The 13,718-nt window shown below is 31.7% G+C and overlaps 1 protein-coding gene across 2 annotated transcripts in view; it reads right to left on the reverse strand.

The window, feature by feature from the left end:
- LOC130452417 (calcitonin gene-related peptide type 1 receptor) overlaps positions 1 to 13,718 on the reverse strand; it is a 217,279-nt gene that overhangs the window by 89,441 nt on the left and 114,120 nt on the right. For both annotated transcript variants that reach the window (XM_056791693.1, XM_056791692.1), the window contains one exon: positions 7,067 to 7,177. In XM_056791693.1, the coding sequence (XP_056647671.1) occupies positions 7,067 to 7,177 (111 nt within the window). The remainder of the gene's footprint in view (positions 1 to 7,066; positions 7,178 to 13,718) is intronic.

Genomic DNA, 13,718 nt, shown 5'->3' on the forward strand with positions numbered 1-13,718 from the left:
AAATGTAACTCAGACAGAGATACATTATTTTGTATTAATTATCTTACTACTTCTGATAGGAACTATTAGGATGTATTAATCGTATAGTTGAATAATACAAAGTGTTTTTTATATACCTTCCATTAACATATCGTCTCGGATTTTCTAATTTTCGTCTTAAAGTGATGTTACCATGAATGTCACAAATAATTTACCATAGATTTTGTTTACGATAGGATTTAGTATTTAAGGCGGCTTGTACACATACACTAGGTTCTTAATAGTTTGACATTCGTTGAGTAAGCTAGTCAGATTATTGAAACCAAGATGAATTTTCTTGTTTAAGAAATAGTTTTTTCCAAAATAGTTTTTTCCAAGTAAAAAAGTAGTTTTAATTGCAAGAATATGGTCAACCATCATTGGTTAGCGAAGATACATTACACCGAAAACAGACAAAAAATTGAATTTTGTGAAATAGTGTTAATATTCAAAAATCTCGTAATCCTAAATAACTGATTTTTAGTGTATGAAATAGAAATTTTCATCTCACTGGTTTGAAACTTATTATTGTCGAGGAAAGTGTATTTTGGTAAAGGTCAAAGCTATACCGAAGCAACAGAAATATTATTTTATTTTCATTATTATTGGCAACATGGTCAAGTCGCCCTTGGTTATATTTTGATTGACCGGTCAGTTAGTCGCGGTCCGCCTCGAGGATATATCAATTTGCAACGACTATATTATGTATAAATATTACTCGGTTTATGTGTAAAGTGTGTTTTCATCTTATCCCTTAATTTGCTTTGTTATGAAAAGGAATAGCTCAGTCTACCAAATTTCAGTTGTCCTGCTTTGTCCATATCACCAATGAAATATTATTCGATTAGAGCCACCAATTGCAATTTGTAATACCTCCATTAGTATTCTCCTGAAATTACCTAATTATTCAAAAGCGACGTTTTATGTCCTCATATTTTCACCTATCGTTGTTACTAAGCTGTTCTATCCATTACGACGAGCTCATATAAACGCGAATAATGATTCATAAATGTACACTGAAAAATATCAATTGTACTTCGAATATTATATAATTTCACTTAAATTGGGTATCAGCCTTTTATTTCTATCTAATCGTTAAGTGAAACTTGGGTAATTTTCAAAAAGATACAGAGTAGAATAGTGACAGCGGATATGAAGTAACTGAGGAAAATAGCTGGGAGAACGAGGATGGATAGGATAGGATAGGATAGGATAGGATAGGATAGGATAGGATAGGATAGGATAGGATAGGATAGGATAGGATAGGATAGGATAGGATAGGATAGGATAGGATAGGATAGGATAGGATAGGATAGGATAGGATAGGATAGGATAGGATAGGATAGGATAGGATAGGATAGGATAGGATAGGATAGGATAGGATAGGATAGGATAGGATAGGATAGGATAGGATAGGATAGGATAGGATAGGATAGGATAGGATAGGATAGGATAGGATAGGATAGGATAGGATAGGATAGGATAGGATAGGATAGGATAGGATAGGATAGGATAGGATAGGATAGGATAGGATAGGATAGGATAGGATAGGATAGGATAGGATAGGATAGGATAGGATAGGATAGGATAGGATAGGATAGGATAGGATAGGATAGGATAGGATAGGATAGGATAGGATAGGATAGGATAGGATAGGATAGGATAGGATAGGATAGGATAGGATAGGATAGGATAGGATAGGATAGGATAGGATAGGATAGGAATAAGGTTATTATAGAAATGCTGAAACAGGAACCAATAGAAAACAAAATAGCTGCGAAAAAGGAATACCTAGGAATACTACAACAAGTAGAAGAAACAATAAATCATATTTATGAAATAACAAAATCGGAAAGACTGAAAAATGAAAATTAAAATCCCCATATTCTGACAGTCAAAAGGGCATAAAAAGTTCTAGCGAAAAACAAAACTACTTGAAACTAGGAGTAAGATGAGACCTGTTTATATTTTTCATTTTGCTCAATGATCTTTTGCCATATTTATTTCACCTTCATGAATTCGCGCTCATAAAATTTCTAGTCCAGCAAAAAACTGAATCAGGTTTGATTGAAGGTCATCTCCATTGGTGAAAGTGTGACCCTTTAAAGAATTCTGAAAACTTCGACATAAATTGTAATCATATGGTGCCAGATAGGGGTTGTATGGGGGATTGTTATATCACTCCCCAGCCAAGCTTTTATAGTTTACCACGAGTTGCCAAAGATGTGTGAGGCCTTGCATTATCATAAGTGAAATACTAAACCATTACTATTTGATAATTCTCGCCGCTTTTCTTCTATTGCTTTATCCAGTTTCATTAATTGCTAACAGTAAACATCAGAATTGATCGTTTGGTTCCTTGGAAGCAAAAAATACACACCTTTCTAATTCCACCAAACTGATAGCATGAACTTTTTCGTTATTTTTAGCATTTCGATGTGATTTGTGCTGGTTCATAGTGTTTGCTATCTGATCGTTTTCGAACTATGTTACTGTGCAAGACCCATTTATCATCACCAGTGATGATTCTTTTCAAGAAAGTGTAGGTTTCATTTTATTTCTGAGGTACAAGCCTGTTATCTATCCCAAAATATTTTAAGTGGTTTTCAATTATTGTGTGCGAAACATGTAGCCTCGTCGCGACCTCTTAAACAGTTATATGACGATCCTCTTCAATTATGACTTTGATTTAGTCATCATCAACTTGTTACAACAGTAGGCCGGCTAGAACGTTGCTAATCTTTGAGGGAAAAATCTCCTGAACGGAATTTTTATACCAATTTTGATAAATGTCCTCTGTTAAGCAATCAGTACCATAAACTTCACGGAAATAAAAAACTAAAATATGCTGAAAATGTATCAGTAATATACAAAAGTACTTAGTCAAAAACCTTATATATGTTTTCCTCATAATGTTCAGATCTCATAAAAAGGTATGTATGCGTAGGTATATTTATAAAACATTGTCACTTGTAAAAAATGCGACTCAAATTGGTGTGTTTTAGATCCAATTAAATTTAATTAAATTAAATGCAAAAGAACATAAAAATACTATAAGAACTATGTAATTGTTTAATGATTATTAAAATATTTTAACATGATGTAAACTTCATATTTTCAGTTATATTGTGAGAAATTTGTCATGCTTCTTAGTGTAAATACTCATGATCAAACAGGGTATAAAATCGTTTAATGAGTATCCGTGCAATTGCTAGGGCAACACCACAACTGTCCATAAATAGAATTTGTTGGGACCCCGTTCATTGATTCTCTTTAATGAAAGTATATCATAACACCATTTCGCGTGAATTATCAGATTTTGAAAACTCATTTACGACCAGAATTATAAGAGAAATATTAATTTCGATATTATTACAAAGTTGCAAGCTTTTAATTAAAATGAAAATTACCGTTTGCACAGAAAGAAGTGCCGGTTTGAGTATAAAACGTTGCATAACTCTTATTACTTGGTTATTCGATAAACGGAAAATCACATGAATGAGAAAGCATTAAGTTGGCGCAAATGTCTTCTTTTAGATCGCTATAACAACGATCATTGGTTAACTCATTCAGAAAACGCTTCTAAAATTGCATTTCCAGATAAATGTAAATGCATTTCAAATTTCTTACATCATACCTTTATAATTAGAGCTAGTTTCAGTATAAATGAATTTCCTCATCTTTATTTTTCTCATCTTTATTTATTATGTAATTTCTTGCTTATGTTTTATTCCACTTAAGGAAATTCTCGGATAGTGTTTTCTTCAAAAATTATGTGAAACTATAGAAAAAAATTTATCACAAGACAATAAAAGCTGCCAAAGATATTTATAATAATAGGAGATTTGCTAATTCTCGTAATGTTTCTAAAGAAACATGGTGCATTGTGAAGGATCTAAAATATAAGGCTTCTTCATCGAGCATAATCTCTACTTCACTTGCTAACCTTAATAATTACTTTGTGAATGTAGCCACAAAATGAATAAATTCTATTAAACTCCTCATGATCTGCTCCCATATCTCTCTGATGTTAATACTAACTTACACAGTTTCTTCTTTATGCCCGTAGTTTTAGCAGAGCTTCGTGATACAATTAATGACATCAAAAATAAATACTCATCTGGAACTGATAGATTTACATTAAAAATGTTTCAAAATGGCACTTTTCCCAATTGTCTTAAGACGACTATAATTATAGCTCTGCATAAAGGAGGAGATGAAAATTATCGGTCAATTGCACTCCTTGCCACGTTATCTAAGTTCATAGAAATATTGGTCAAACGGTTCTTCCTCCTAAATAATGTCTAATCTAGCCTTTCGATTGAGTTAATCATAATATTTTAATCAAAAATTTGCAGCACTAAGGTTTCAGGGGAACACCTCTCGCGTGGTTTAAGTCATACCTTACCAACAGAAGTCAATTTTTAAGGGTTGATACAACATGTCTTCTTGAAAGCCAATAGAATGCGAAGTGCCCCAAAGGCTCAGTACTAGGCCCTATTTTGTTTCTTCTGCCAATGATACTAGTTTCTCTTGGAGCAACCCCGATCTCACGGCACTTCATAGGACCTTATCTAATGACCCTTGAATCATGGTGCGATTCTAATCTTCTCTGTTTTTGTTGTCGTTGCGGCTATCCATTTAGGAACGCGAAGCACGACCTTTACCTATCTACTCCACGATCAGAATTAGTTGCGGGTTCAATATTTTATTATGCAAAAAAATGCACGATCACTTGCCAATTGAAATCAAACCGATATCATCTTTTTCCGCAATCCGCAATAATTTGAGGGCATATTCACTGGAAAGTGCCTTCTACTCTGTAAACGACTTATTCTATTCTAATAATATTTAATTCCGGGCATGCTGCACACTAATTTAATTTTGCTATGGACTTTATGTAAATATTATTATTACCTGTTACTATTACCTATAATTTTGTTATTCATTACGCTTTCCTTCTGTATGTTGAAATTTTATTATATTTTTATATTTACTTAGTTATTTTCATGTTTTTTAGTTTTTACAAGTTACAAAAAGAAATGAAAATTCGTACTCTGTTAATCATAGCCATATTATTTCTTCGTCCTTTTTCTCTTCCTTTCTTCTTGCTTTGATTTCCTTTGCCTTCCATCTTTTCCTTTGTCTTTTTTCACATGTGTCGCAGTAAATATACTGAATATAATCTTCGATTTATAGTAGTTTTCACCATATCTCACACAATCATATTCGTAGTTTTCTCCGGCTGAATATCTATTTCACATTCTTCTACAGAAGTTAATTCTATTTTCTTTTCACATGTTTTCACGTTTTCTGCAGTGTTATCAATTTCAGAAACTGGACTCAATTCAAAAAGGAGTTTCGATAGTGACCGTAACAGATTTTGAGGCTCTTGGCTGGAGTGACTTTGATGGTTCTGCAATTTGACATCCATTAGAAAGGTTAGGTTGTATTGGTCCTTTATTTCGCTTTTCAAAGAAGTCTGATATGAAAACATATTTAGGAATATTCCAGTAGAGCTGAGCCCAGAAGAAGCATTCCTTTGAGACGTAGATTTTCCCGAGAACTATCATTAAAGAGTGCCAAATTGTGATCGGGTAATCCTTCAACCTGGATGATTATCAAGCCAATGACGACATTGTTCATAAAAATACGATTACAAGGGCTTGAAAAAAGTTCTGTCTGAGGGTTGGAGATAATGAGTAGTATGGCTTGACAAACAAAAGAGAATAATGTTATTTGCTTTGGTTAGCTCAAGAACTTCAACCGAACAATGCATGTCCATCAACAATCAGCAGGACCTTGTCATTTGGTTTTCGAGTAATAAAATGGTCTTTAAGCCAAGCTGTTATGTAGGCCGATTTTTGTGACATGTTGAGGACAGAACCTGGAGGTAGGCCATCTTCATAGTCTGCTTTTTCATTGTTACCCTTCATGATGCAAGCGGTACTGCAATAGGCGATCCCCGTCATAGTTTCTCCCTTTTCCGTTGACTTTATCGCTAGAACTGCTCCAGGACGATTATTCAGGTGGAGACTAGTTTAATTCATATCAAAGATGTTAGAAGGCTTAGTAAACAATTCATTATCTTTCAAAACGGTATTCAAAAGGTTGAAATATAATTCTACATCATTCCGATTTATAATTTGCAAGCGAGCAATTGATATTTCTCCCGATTTATGAATTTTAACAACTTGATCTCTCACACAAAACCCAATCACAAAATCATATCCAGCTTTCTACTTTTCTTTATTAAATTCAAATGAATTTAACTGCTGTGCAAATTTAAATACGATTAATTTTTGATATATGTTCGTATGACGCATCATTTAAGTAATGGAAACTAAAATTGAATACTACTGATCAAATCGCTGAATCACAATTTTTGAAAAACTCTCAAACGTACAGCGCGCGGTTTTGTTCCCGAAAAACGCTTGATTAACAAGAACAAAGTTATCTCTCCTAAGATTTGCCGCAGTTAGCTAAAAAAATTTTTGCAAATATTCCTGATATCTGTCTTTTTCAAGACAATCAGAACTTGGTGTGGGTTATGATAAATAACGAGAGGTAATCCGCTAATGCCACTTTTAAACATTTATATTACAACATATTGTAACTTATTTCCTACAGCTGTGCAGTTTGCATTAACGTGTAGCATACATAAATATTGACACAACAAGTCTATGAAGAAGGTACAGACTCATTCGGATCTGGTAATTCTCCGCTAGTTTGAAACATTATTCAATAGCTGTTGGAGCTTTGAGATCTCTTTGAAGTACGTAGTTCGGAATATATCGCTGGAGCATTAGCCAGCGATCTAAGTACTTTGGATTCCAAAGCTGTATCTTTAAGATAGTTATGTTGCTTGGCGAACCCCAGAGCTCTTGTAAATATTTGAATTTTTCTAACAATAAACTTATGAAAAACTCATTGGATATTGGTCAACCTAAACTTCAATATTTTTTTTCTGATTGACAAAAACCTTTTCAATACTACTAAATAAATTGTTCACATTCCCATCTATTTGAGTTTGGCGTCTCATACTTACTTGTAGGTTCAAATCCTGGAATGAAATCCGGGCAAGATTGGTTTGCAACTTGTCCTGCTGGAGTTTCAGGCCAACAAGACCAACCATCGAAGTGTACAGGACATGTTAAAACTGAAACAAAAATATACAAAATTGAAGAATAAATGGAAATGCGAGAGATGTGACAGAAAGAATATTTTATTTTTTCAACATAAACTCATTGGATTCCACATCTTTCGAAAAAACTCGGTTGTATCAAAATATTCTTCCAGTTTGGGAAGAGAAAATAATCGTTATGTGCCAGATCAGGTCAAATTGTTGGACGAGGCAATAAATTGGAACATGAAAATTCAATATATCAACAAGACATTAATCAATTATAGTTTTCTCTTTTATTACTACTAGATTATACCTGGGATAAAGTCCATTGTTTCAATTGTATTAATTGTATTTTTGTTTCTGGGGTATGGTGGAGAAACCAAGTTTCATCCATTGCGCCATGTTGGAGGAAAAATTCATTTAGATTTCTTGTGAAGAGAGTTTTTGATCAGTATTTTTATTATTAAGTTTAAATTTTATTCGACCTCAACAGTTGAGACGGTCCAAGACGTTCCAAATCATCCGTGTTCATACGGTAACTTTTAGAAGCAGCGAATCACAAATTATTACACAGGATAGTGTGCGTTTAGGATTATATTTACATAAATATTCCTCTGTTCTTTTTTGTTCCTTAAAGTAAAAAATAATCTTAGATAAACATTAGAAATTGTTTTCCCTTTATATATACCCAACAAATAGAGCAATTCTCTTCATATGAGAATTTGAGCTAATTCATCTGTCAGAATGGTAGATTTTGACAGATGACATGAAAAACAAGGAGCAAATTAAACAATATAATCACCGTAGTGAAAGTGTAAACCTCTGGTAAGTCCATCTTCTGTCATATCGCTCTCGTATATACAACGGTAAGATTTATATATGCGATAAACATGGAGTGAGGAATTAACTCAAGGACATGGATATAATTTCTATTATAAATCGTATACTTTCCGAGACTCATATAGAGGTATTTTAATAAATTATCGCAAGAACAAAATAGTTAGATGTTGGAATTATTGAAGAATTGTGAATAACAATGAATAGCGGTACATCTAATTACCATTTTCACGAATTTTGAAATTACACCAAACTGTGAGACTTTTATATAACATGAATTACAACGGATGGGTATCGTTATATATGTTACAGTAAAATTACCTGTGATTATACATAATCACCACACATTCTATGGGGAAATAATCATTGATTTGCATTTACATGTAAGTTTACTTCATTAGACATATTAGACGTTATAGAATTACAAAGCTTGCCAGGTTTTCTACATTTGCACTTATCATCATAATCACCATTAAACTTGGAAAATATCCAACACTTAATGGTAAATGTGATAAATACATGACTTATTGGCAGTGTTCGTGTTTATTTTTATTCAAATCAGATTTTTTTATTTAAATCGGGCTAGTAAAATAGAGTCTAGATGTTTTCTAAGTAGATACTACCTAACTTAACCTAAAATAACCTAATCTAATCCAACCTAACATTCGTTTTCTTAGTATTCGTAATATTGAGTAATTTGGAATTAAAAAGCTCAAGCATACCAGCCATTATTCCATGTTTTATTTTTTAAATAAGGGTAGTTAGAAAACATCTACATGCAACAAAATTAGAACCACTTCTGCAATCACGTGGTTGTCGCGTTCCAAGGAGTTGCGCAAACTGAACGAATTCTTGTAAAGTTGAGGACTTTTATCACAATCCCCATTACGAGTTGAGGATTTTATAAACTAAATGGTAAATTTGATAAATATGAAATAATTTATAAAATTTTCAAAATTCAGATAATTTTATATAATCACCGAATTTATTACTTTCACCGTAACATATATAATAACGATGAAGAGAAAAAAGTGATCCATAACCCTCCTTGACATATAAAGAGATATTTTTTGCTCTTGAAAGGTTTACAAAATTGTTTAATACATCTCGAGATTTTCCAGGAAGTTATAGGTAGAAAAAAGAATGAGACTTTTTGTAGAAAGTAAATGCCATTTGAGTCAATAAAAATTGATTGCTTGAAAAGAAAACATAAGGTAATGGAGGATAATAAGGCTTACATAGAAAATATTTCATTTTTTTGAGAAATATTTGGTCGAATAAAATATTTTGTTGTAACATAAACAAAGTAAGCATTCTTGAAACACGATGCTTTCCGTTTAAAAAATGTAAACAGAATGTTATTTTCTCGATAATAAGATCCAACGAGACAAGTATTTAATTAAAAGATTTTATACATTAACAACATCTTCACGAATCCCACTTCGATACTAGTAACAAGGACCCATGCTTAATTATTGGGTCATTTGACAAAGGTAGTAAAACCAATGCCTCTACTCTTTGATTATTGAGTGTTCCAATGATCTAACTATTTTCTTTCATGAGTTTGAGATCATTGATTTACCGCCTTAACGCATTAAATAATTATTTGGTTAGGTTAGGTTAGGTTAAAGCATTAAATAAATATTTAGTCACGTGTTTTCTTTCATGAATTAAAGTCTCTCTTCTTTAAGAACTACAGTATAGTATTTTTGTGTACAAGAGAGTAATAGAACCAAATTTCTAATGCAAAACGAATTTTAAATATTCTTACAAAATAATATAAATATTTCATAAAATTTTCATAAATGTAACTGACCTAATAAAAATTTTCGATTTTATTGATCTTTTATAACCATAACCTGTACAAAACAAAGAAAAAGGTTGGCCAGAAAACTTGCTGTATCATGAAATTTTTCTCAATAAGTACCTATACATACAAAATGTCGAGCCTAGAAAGGCTGGTCATTTTGTTTTATTTCAATTCCAAGATCTCTTCCCAACAAATTTCACCTAAAATACGAATGTATTTTTTTAAGTAAGTCCAAGTTGTGTGTTCTCCTCAGTTTTGTCTTGTAGTAATTTGCAAGCTGGAGTATACAGGCAGTTTTGAATTGTGTGATTATGGAATTTTTGGAATACAAGTTGTCATTAAATAAAGGTCAAACTTACTATAATGTAAATAGAGAGATTTAATATTCGAAGAATAGATTTATTGATCGCATTATTTAAAGGGTTGCACATGATAAAATTAATTCAACAAAATCTCCAAATTTCCTGCTATATCAAGCCTACCATGGAAAAAATTCTAAAATTAAGTCTCACACGGCTTCGTTTGTCTTAATAAGAAACAAAAACTTCGCTTTTGGCCTCGTTTACTACTTTTATTATTTGCTTACATGAGAAACTCTCTTTGGAATTGGATATATTATTTTTCTTAGAGAAAATGAGATTTTAGAAATATTACACAATTTATTAAGTGATATATCTTAATGAATCTATAAAGGATACAGTAATACAGTTCTTTCTATCTATCTAACAAAATATCAACTAAATTAATATAATTATTTTATTCTTTTTGTATAGTATTATATTTAAACGGAGAGAACTGGAACTAATCGATTATTAAGTATCCTCTAATCAACCAGTATATTAAATGGGTACTACACGATATATCCCACATTTGAGCGAACATTCACGTTTCAACATACGGCTGAACATTGGAAGAAAGGCTGGGACCTTTCCTAACTTACCTAAAGAAATAAAAACTGATGAATAGCATACAACAGATGTAATTTTAAAATTGAATGATATTGGCAACTTTAATATAAAACACGCAGCATTCACAAGCAAGAGGATAAAAAGTGTGCGTAGTTGTACAAGTATTTGTCTCCTATGACGTGGGTCAAAAAACTGACTACATCCAATCAAACCAACAAAGTATTAGAGGCATTATGTGGTATCGGCTTTAACATAATATCATATTTAAAGAAGTTAATCTGGAATGGAATTTCCTACGATGACGAGAAGAGAATATGAAAAATTACTTCATAATTTATGACTTCTCAAAAATTTTATTGTTCCATTGAATAATTATTACTTCCGCTTCTTAAAGAAATGAATTTGTAGACATTCCACATTCCAGTTAGATATTTTTTTGAATAAATCTCTTCAATTTTCCTTTTTTCATACTTTCCTCACTTTGCTTAGTTTATTTTTACGAGTACAATCTCGCGATACAATTTTGATTTGAGTTTGGAGGTATGTAAACACCTCAAATCCTTTCCAACTAGAAACACTTAAAATTGATGTATTGTTTGTTCCTAATATTCTATTTTTAGCCAGGTTTTGTTGTCAATTTTAATGTCAATTCAATTTCCCAGGCGGCACTACTGAATTTTTTTTATTGAATTCCTTATTATCTTGAATGTTATTATTACCTGATATTTTAGTTATAGTTTAGTTTAGATATGAAATTGATTCTTTGAACAGTAATTCTGTGTGCTATGACTAGAATTATCAGCTTAATAATACAGAATCATTAAGAACTTGTTTAGGCACGCAATTTAATATATTTAACTAAAAGAATATTTGAAATTTAATTTTTATAGTATATATTAAATCTATTATTGTGTAATACAGATCATTCATGTTCTTTAGCAAGATTTTCGGAGATTTTCTCACAGCAATTTTGTGAGTGTCATACATAAAAAACCAAGTAGAACAATTATAAAAACCTACTCATAAGCGAATATTGCCAAAAAAATCATTTCGAATTTCTATTGCCTCTGATTGGTGACGAAAAGAGAGCTGGAAAATTAGATTCCACTATGAATAAAATCGAATAGAATTGTACCAATATTTAAATAACGAAAAACAAAACAAACTATTTGATATTTTGGAAATTTCCAAATATCGCTTTAAAAAAATGATACTAATAAAATTATTATTACTTATGCTGTTTTTGAATAATTTATGAAAATCTGTATGAATTACTAAACTTTTTAAACCAAATGATTTTGCTCCCACGAAACAGCAGCATTGAGTCGTGGCAATTACATTACACACCAATTTTTGATTATGTTAAATGATTAGATAAAATAATAACCTAGTGAAATCGAATTAAAAGTTTTCCATTCTTCTTGGTAGGAATCTACAGTGCTGTAGCTATTGATTGTATATTATAGTAGCAAGTTCACAAGTTTTTATAAACTAAAAACTCGAATTTGGTAGCAAAACATCGTAAATAAGCCTATTCAAAAACACTCGTAACCGGGAGCTTCAGCGCATACTTTATCGTTCTGCAATTGCTAACTGGACTTCGCGTTAAGTAAGTCTTACACCCTACGATTTGCCGGAAAGGTTAACTGTAGCGTTTATGGATCCAGTGTACCGGTGAGGTCTTCAGTTATATTTGCGATGGCATTGATTGACATTACCTTATTAGGCTTTAGTTCAATTTTCAAGTTTAAAAGTACAAGACCAATAAAAAGGAAGTGAAAAAAGTGGTGTAAGTAATAGTTACTTGAAAGGCGAATTATCTCCGAATGATCGAGAAAATTAGTTACTGTGATTACTCTTCTGATAGATATAAGAGAAGGCACCGTTGTTGTTCAATTTGTATCAATTTTTTAAGGAGAATTTTTTTAGCAGCTTCTTCTTTGTCTCATACATACAAAATCTTCTAGTATTTTCTTATTGAATTTGATTTTCAAATATTAAATTGGTACCTATGCAATGTAAACCACACTAGGAAGCACGCGCAATCTGCGTAGACTGAAGTCGCTCATACACGCACAGATACACCGTACGGTGTCCCTCGAATTGATTTTATTCCCACATACGTTCCGGTTGAGATCAAGCCGATCGATATTTTATTGGATAAGCCAGGCCATGTCGTGCGTTTGAATAGAAGAACACAAATATTGGTATTGTAATATCCATTCTCAACCCTTAATAACTATATTGTTAATATATTGAACAAATTGAAATTGCCGTCTGATTTTATTCAAATGAGTATTTGAAGTAACTTCACTAACTTAAATTTAAGGACTATAGTGAGTGGAACGAATAATTTTAATTGGTTTTTAACGAATTAACTTTTCTGTTAAGAATAAGAGAATCATTTCGAAAAGCCATTTGCTAAAAACGTTTCCGTTTTCCATGGATTTGAAGTTAAGTGCTTGTAAAATTAATATTTTCGGTAGAATCGTTTTAATTCCTACCTGCTAACACCATTTTATTTCATATAGCTTAATTAATCTCAATGAATTCATGAACATTTTCTGATATTACATTTTAGGATTACTTATTGTAGAATATAGGATTTTTAATTGAATATTGAATAATATGTCGAGGTTCAAGCTCAGAAACAGTTTGAGATAATGTTCGCTAAAATCATGCAAATTTCTGGGTTTATTTTCTTCTGAATCATTTTAGCAATACAGTGGCCAGGATTCAATGCCTTATTTGTTCAAAAAATAAAAAAAAAACTTCTATATCTGCTATCTTTGAATGAAATTGATAGATCTTTACAAAATTATCATTCTTGGTGAAGCATAATTAAATTCCAATCATTGGTAACCTGTTCCTCTATACTTAAAATACAGGTTTCTATATAAAAGTTTCACTCGTAGTACAGCAGTTCGAATATTATTTGAATGAGCAAAAAATACTATAAAAGTAAAAAGTAACAAGCGGCGTCCCTTGGTGAAAATTACTATTGATATAAAAGACAATA

This window comes from Diorhabda sublineata, chromosome 1 (assembly GCF_026230105.1).
Source record: "Diorhabda sublineata isolate icDioSubl1.1 chromosome 1, icDioSubl1.1, whole genome shotgun sequence".
Classification (NCBI taxonomy): domain Eukaryota; kingdom Metazoa; phylum Arthropoda; class Insecta; order Coleoptera; family Chrysomelidae; genus Diorhabda; species Diorhabda sublineata.